This window comes from Nerophis ophidion, linkage group LG20 (assembly GCF_033978795.1).
Source record: "Nerophis ophidion isolate RoL-2023_Sa linkage group LG20, RoL_Noph_v1.0, whole genome shotgun sequence".
In the NCBI taxonomy this organism is placed as follows: domain Eukaryota; kingdom Metazoa; phylum Chordata; class Actinopteri; order Syngnathiformes; family Syngnathidae; genus Nerophis; species Nerophis ophidion.
Window position 1 is genome coordinate 24318962 of NC_084630.1, and position 8019 is coordinate 24326980.

The following is an 8019-nucleotide window of genomic DNA, read 5'->3' on the forward strand; positions in this document are numbered from 1 at the left end:
AGACTATTAGTTGGGAAATGATCACATTTCAATGTCAAATCAACGTCACAACCAGACATTGAATCAACGTCAAAAGCATGTTATATTTGTGTTGTAGACTATTAGTTGGGAAATGACCCAATTTCAATGTCAAATCAACGTCACAACCTGACATTGTATAAAGATTGTTAAAAATGTCAACGTTGTATTTGTGTTGTAAAATATTGGTTGGAAAATGACCAAATTTCACAGTTCAAATCTACGTCACAACCAGACATTGAATAAACATTGTCAAAAGTGTCAACGTTGTATTTGTGTTGTAGAATATTGGTTGGGAAATGACCACATTTCAATGTTCAAACCAACGTCACAAGCTGACATTGAATAAAAGTCGTCAAAAGTGTCAACGTTGTGTTTGTGTTGTAGAATATTGGTTGAGAAATGACATTTCAATGGTCAAATCAACGTCGCAACCTGACATTGAATCAACGTCAAAAGCATGTTATATTTGTGTTGTAGACTATTAGTAGGGAAATGATCAAATTTCAATGTCAAATCAACGTCGCAACCTGACATTGAATCAACGTCAAAAGAATGTTATATTTGTGTTGTAGACTATTAGTTGGGAAATGATCCAATTTCAATGTCAAATCAACATCACAACCTGACATTGTATAAAGATTGTTAAAAATGTCAACGTTGTATTTGTGTTGTAGAATATTGGTTGGAAAATGACCAAATTTCAAAGTTCAAATCTACGTCACAAGCTGACATTGAATAAACGTCGTCAAAAGTGTCAACGTTGTATTTGTGTTGTAGAATATTAGTTGGGAAATGACCAAATTTCAATGTCAAATCAACGTCACAATCTGACATTGAATCAACGTCAAAAAGCATGTTTTTTCAACTTTGTATTTGTGTTGTAGAATATTGGTTGAGAAATGACCGCATTTCAATGTTCAAATCAACGTCACAAGCTGACATTGAATAAAAGTCGTCAAAAGTGTCAACGTTGTATTTGTGTTGTAGAATATTGGTTGAGAAATTACATTTTAATGGTCAAATCAACGTCGAAACCTGACATTGAATCAGCGTCAAAAGCATGTTATATTTGTGTTGTAGACTGTTAGTTGGGAAATGATCAAATTTCAATGTCAAATCAACGTCGCAACCTGACATTGAATCAACGTCAAAAGAATGTTATATTTGTGTTGTAGACTATTAGTTGGGAAATGATCAAATTTCAATGTCAAATCAACATCACAACCTGACATTGAATAAACGTAGTCAAAAGTGTCAACGTTGTATTTGTGTTGTAGAATACTGGTTGAGAAATGACATTTCAATGGTCAAATCAACGTCGCAACCTGACATTGAATCAACGTCAAAAGCATGTTATATTTGTGTTGTAGACTATTAGTTGGGAAATGATCAAATTTCAATGTCAAATCAACGTCGCAACCTGACATTGAATCAACGTCAAAAGCATGTTATATTTGTGTTGTAGACTATTAGTTGGGAAATGATCAAATTTCAATGTCAAATCAACATCACAACCTGACATTGAATAAACGTTGTCAAAAGTGTCAACGTTGTATTTGTGTTGTAGAATATTGGTTGAGAAATGACATTTCAATGGTCAAATCAACGTCGCAACCTGACATTGAATCAACGTCAAAAGTATGTTATATTTGTGTTGTAGACTATTAGTTGGGAAATGATTCAATTTCAATGTCAAATCAACGTCACAACCTGACATTGAATAAACGTCGTCAAAAGTGTCAACGTTGTATTTGTGTTGCAGAATATTGGTTGGGAAATGACCACATTTCAATGGTCGAATCAACGTCACAACCTGACTTTGAATCAACGTCAAAAGCATGTTATATTTGTGTTGTCATTGTGAGGCGGCATAGCTCGGTTGGTAGAGTGGCTCTGCCAGCAACTTGAGGGTTGCAGGTTCGATTCCCGCTTGTGACATCCTAGTTACTACCGTTGTGTCCTTGGGCAAGACACTTTACCCACCTGCTCCCAGTGCCACCCACACTGGTTTAAATGTAACTTGGATATTGGGTTTCACGATGTAAAGCGCTTTGAGTCACTTGAGAAAAAGCGCTATATAAATATAATTCACTTCACTTGTAGACTATTAGTTGGGAAATGATCCAATTTCAATGTCAAATCAACGTCACAACCTGACATTGTATAAAGATTGTTAAAAATATCAACGTTGTATTTGTGTTGTAGAATATTGGTTGGAAAATGACCAAATTTCATAGTTCAAATCTACGTCACAACCAGACATTGAATAAACGTTGTCAAAAGTGTCAACGTTGTATTTGTGTTGTAGAATATTGGTTGGGAAATGACCACATTTCAATGTCAAATCAATGTCACAATCTGACATTGAATCAACGTCAAAAAGCATGTTTTTTCAACTTTGTATTTGTGTTGTAGAATATTGGTTGGGAAATGACCACATTTCAATGTTCAAACCAACGTCACAAGCTGACATTGAATAAAAGTCGTCAAAAGTGTCAACGTTGTATTTGTGTTGTAGAATATTGGTTGAGAAATGACATCAACGTCGCAACCTGACATTGAATCAACGTCAAAAGCATGTTATATTTGTGTTGTAGACTATTAGTTGGGAAATGATCAAATTTCAATGTCAAATCAACGTCGCAACCTGACATTGAATCAACGCCAAAAGCATGTTATATTTGTGTTGTAGACTATTAGTTGGGAAATGATTCAATTTCAATGTCAAATCAACGTCACAACCTGACATTGAATAAACGTCGTCAAAAGTGTCAACGTTGTATTTGTGTTGTAGAATATTGGTTGGGAAATGACCACATTTCAAAGTCAAATCAACGTCACAACCAGATATTGAATCAACGTCAAAAGCGTGTTGTATTTGTGTTGTAGACTATTAGTTGGGAAATGATCCAATTTCAATGTCAAATCAACGTCACAACCTGACATTGTATAAAGATTGTTAAAAATATCAACGTTGTATTTGTGTTGTAGAATATTGGTTGGAAAATGACCAAATTTCATAGTTCAAATCTACGTCACAACCAGACATTGAATAAACGTTGTCAAAAGTTTCAACGTTGTATTTGTGTTGTAGAATATTGGTTGGGAAATGACCACATTTCAATGTCAAATCAATGTCACAATCTGACATTGAATCAACGTCAAAAGCATGTTTTTTCAACTTTGTATTTGTGTTGTAGAATATTGGTTGGGAAATGACCACATTTCAATGTTCAAACCAACGTCACAAGCTGACATTGAATAAAAGTCGTCAAAAGTGTCAACGTTGTATTTGTGTTGTAGAATATTGGTAGAGATATGACATCAACGTCGCAACCTGACATTGAATCAACGTCAAAAGCATGTTATATTTGTGTTGTAGACTATTAGTTGGGAAATTATCAAATTTCAATGTCAAATCAACGTCGCAACCTGACATTGAATCAACGTCAAAAGCATGTTATATTTGTGTTGTAGACTATTAGTTGGGAAATGATCAAATTTCAATGTCAAATCAACATCACAACCTGACATTGAATAAACGTTGTCAAAAGTGTCAACGTTGTATTTGTGTTGTAGAATATTGGTTGAGAAATGACATTTCAATGGTCAAATCAACGTCGCAACCTGACATTGAATCAACGCCAAAAGCATGTTATATTTGTGTTGTAGACTATTAGTTGGGAAATGATTCAATTTCAATGTCAAATCAACGTCACAACCTGACATTGAATAAACGTCGTCAAAAGTGTCAACGTTGTATTTGTGTTGTAGAATATTGGTTGGGAAATGACCACATTTCAAAGTCAAATCAACGTCACAACCAGATATTGAATCAACGTCAAAAGCGTGTTGTAGACTATTAGTTGGGAAATGATCCAATTTCAATGTGAAATCAACGTCACAACCAGACATTGAATCAATGTCAAAAGCATGTTATATTTGTGTTGTAGACTATTAGTTGGGAAATGATCAAAATTCAATTTCAAATCAACGCCACAACCAGACATTGAATAAACGTCGTCAAAAAGCATGTGTTTTCAATGTTATGTTTGAGTAGCTCAAGGTCAGGAGCTAATTCAACAAGTTGTCAACGTTGTTTCAATGTCTTGCGCCTGCTGGGCATGAGCTGATGATGACGTCACCACACATAAAGACTAATCAGGTGAGTCAAGCCGACTTACCGACCACCACCAGCAGGGTCCAAATGAGGTAAATCCCACTGTTGAAATGTGTTGCATATTGGCGGAACAAGCACATTAATATGGGCGGCAAAACAAAAAACAAAATGTTGCTGATCTGCAATGACAAAACAAGGGAAACAGCCCATGAGGAAAGCAAACAAATATGTGTGTGTGTGACTTGATGCTGGAGCTCCAAACACTAAACATCAAGTCAGTGGCAACAGTTCCAGAGAGAGAAAAAGAAAGAAATGTGCCAGTCGCGAGGAAAGCAGACAAGTAACTCACCGTGTTGTAGAACTCCGCGATGCCGGGGTAGATGAGGTAGTTGCCTTCACACCAGTCCACATCCGAGCTGCCAGCCTGCAAGTGATCCCAAAACATCACATCAACCTTAAAGCTCATGTCTGCGTGGACTAGTCTACAGACTAATAGTCGCGACGTGGGCACAGGACACTTCCGCTCGGACGCCGCGCTAACATGCCCGACGACGCCGTGCTTCTGGACTCTTGTGTTCGCTGGGTGGATTTAAGAAGAAGAAGCCGAGGTGGAAGACACTATTGATGGCGAGAGATACTTCGCCTTCTTCGCGAGCAAACCTCCTGCTTTCCTGCTGGCTGCGACTATCGACGTCACGCGTTGACACTTGCTCAGGCTGCAGCCAAAGAGCGCACAGCCTCGACGAGTCACTTCCCGTCCACTTACATCCGGTTTCGCCTGCAGCCATTTTTGCTCAAAGCTCAAACTTGTTAATGAGTCGTTATAAAACAAAGTCATATAAAATAATTTTCCTATGTATGTTTTTTATTATGAAATACTATCCAGCTCATCAAAAGACGATTTACGTTGGTTAACTGTTATTTAACGCAAGGCGAGAAGAGGGACGGTAACTCTCTTGTCAACATCTAGACCAGGGGTCGGGAACCTTTTTGGCCAAGAGAGCCATGAAAGCCAAAGATTTTCAAACGTATTTCAGTGAGAGCCATATAATATTTTTTTAACACTGAATACAATTAAATGCGTGCATTTTTAAGTAAGACCAACATTTTTAGAGAATAATTGTTAGGACAGCTGTGTGACCTCAAGTATGCAAGAATCCAGGAGAGCAGAAAACAGGTAAGATTATTTTAATTTCATCAAAGTAAAATATATAAACATAAAGCAGTCTTGCATGGAGATGTTCCCAACATGGTTTTAACTTCGAGCACTGAGGGGTGCTCGAGTGAAACATAAATAGACCTATGTTGATTGACAGCAGCTGAGGACCGCTGCCAATCAACGGCGAGTGTGACAGAAACAGTGCTCAGCGGAGTAAACAGGAAGTACAACAAAATAAGACCACTGAACAGGAAATAAAGTACAAAACACGAAAAACTATCAGAAATTAAGTGACAGATTGTCACAATAATAAGTATCTTATTCTTTTTAATAACGTTGTTATTGGGGCGGTACATCTCACATCAGGGGTCGGGAACCTTTTTGGTTGAGAGAGCCATACAAGCCAAATATTTTAAAAAATACTTCTGTGAGAGACATATATTTTTTTAATACTGAACACAACTAAATGCGTGCATTTTTAAGTAAAACCAACATTTTTAGAGTATAATAAAATAAGTCTCTTATTCTTTTTAATAACACTGTTATCCAACAATAAATAAAATAATTCTTACCATTGATGCGACTTCTTGAACAGGTGCGGTAGAAACCAGCTGGATGGATTAAAATGCATGAGAATGTTTTATATTTTGAAGGTTATTTTTGACACTGTGACTACCAGCAGAATTATTCATTACTTATCGTGTTAAGCAATGTCAACTAAGATTTATCTGAGAGCCAGGTGCAATCATCAAAAGAGCCACATCAGGCTCTAGAGCCATAGGTTCCCTACCCCTGTCTCAGATGGTAGAGTGGCCGTGCCAGCAACTTGAGGGTTCCAGGTTCAATCCCCGCTTCCGCCATCCTAGTCACTACCATTGTGTCCTTGGGCAAGACACTTTACCCACCTGCTCCCAGTGCCACCCACACTGGTTTAAATGTAACTTAAATATTGGGTTTCACAATGTAAAGCGCTTTGAGTCACTAGAGAAAACGCGCTATATAAATATAATTCACTTCACAATATAATTTACTTATTCTAAAGCTAACCAATAATAAATATAATACTTCTCACCATTTATGCGACTTCTTGAACAGGTGGGATAGAAAATGGATGGTTGGATTAAAATGCATGAGAATGTCTTATCTTTTGAACGTTATTTTTAACACTGTGATTATTAGCGGAGTTATTCATTACTTATTATGTTAAACAATGCCAGCTAAGATTTATCTGAGAGTCAGATGCAGTCATCAAAAGAGCCACATCTGGCTCTAGATCCATAGGTTCCCTACCCCTGGTCTAGACCAGTGGTTCTCAACCTTTTTTCAGTGTATTAAAAACTTGTTGAAAAATAAACAAGTGAATAAATTATAAATAAAGATTTCTACACATAGAAGTAATCATCAACTTAAAGTGCCCTCTTTGGGGATTGTAATAGAGATCCATCTGGATTCATCAACTTAATTCTAAACATTTCTTCACAAAAAAAGAAATCTTTAACATCAATATTTATGGAACATGGCCACAAAACATCTAGCTGCCAACACTGAATATTGTATTGCTGCATTTGTTTTCACAGTTTATGAAATTACATTCATATTTTGTTGAAGTATTATACAATAAATATATTTATAAAATGATTTTTGAATTGTTGCTATTTTTCGAATATTTAAAAAAAATCTCACGTACCTCCATTTGAGAACCACTGTTCTAGGCTGACACGATTGTAGCACACCATAAACATAAATATCAAAACGGCTCAATGCCTGATTTCTTAACATCTTTGTGTGTGGTGTCTGTAACAGATTAATTAAATCACTTAAGATTTAGAAAAAAAAACTAATTTGTGTACCACCCTTTAGGTCAGTGGTTCTCAACTTTTTTTCAGTGATGTACCCCCTGTGAACATTTTTTTAATTCAAGTACCCCCTAATCAGAGCAAAGCAATTGTTGTTGGAAAAAAGGAGCTAAAGAAGTCAAATACAGCACTATGTCATCAGTTTCTGATTTATTAACTTGTATAACAGTGCAAAATATTGCTCATTTGGAGAGGTCTTTCCTGAACTATTTGGGGAAAAAAAGATATAAAAATAACTACGAACTTGTTGAAAAATAAACAAGTGATTCAATTATAAATAAAGATTTCTACACATAGAAGTAATCATCAACTTAAAGTGCCCTCTTTGGGGATTGTAATAGAGATCCATTTGGATTCATGAACTTAATTCTAAACATTTCTTCACAAAAAAATAAATCTTTAACATCAATATTTATGGAACATGGCCACAAAAAATCTAGCTGTCAACACTGAATATTGTATTGTTGTATTTCTATTTATGGACAGAATTTCTAGGCGCAGTCAAGGCGTTGAGGGGTTCCGGTTTGGTAACCGCAGGATTAGGTCTCTGCTTTTTGCAGATGATGTGGTCCTGATGGCTTCATCTGACCGGGATCTTCAGCTCTCATTGGATCGGTTCGCAGCCGAGTGTGAAGCGACCGGAAGGAGAATCAGCACCTCCAAGTCCGAGTCCATGGTTCTCGCCCGGAAAAGGGTGGAATGCCATCTCCGGGTTGGGGAGGAGACCCTGCCCCAAGTGGAGGAGTTCAAGTACCTAAGAGTCTTGTTCACGAGTGAGGGAAGAGTGGATCGTGAGATCGACAGGCGGACCGGTGCGGCGTCTTCAGTAATGCGGACGTTGTACCGATCCGTTGTGGTGAAGA

The 8019-nt window shown here is 37.0% G+C and overlaps 1 protein-coding gene across 1 annotated transcript in view; it reads right to left on the bottom strand.

Annotated features, from left to right (window-relative positions):
• The window catches only part of acer2 (alkaline ceramidase 2), a 58529-nt gene extending 53660 nt beyond the window's left edge, over window positions 1-4869 (bottom strand). The window contains exons 1-2 of the mRNA XM_061880793.1: window positions 4491-4869; window positions 4206-4320 (exon numbers count right to left, since the gene is read on the bottom strand). Coding sequence (XP_061736777.1) covers window positions 4206-4320; window positions 4491-4607 — 232 coding nt within the window. The 5' untranslated portion in view covers window positions 4608-4869. The remainder of the gene's footprint in view (window positions 1-4205; window positions 4321-4490) is intronic.
• Window positions 4870-8019: the final 3150 nt, after the last annotated feature.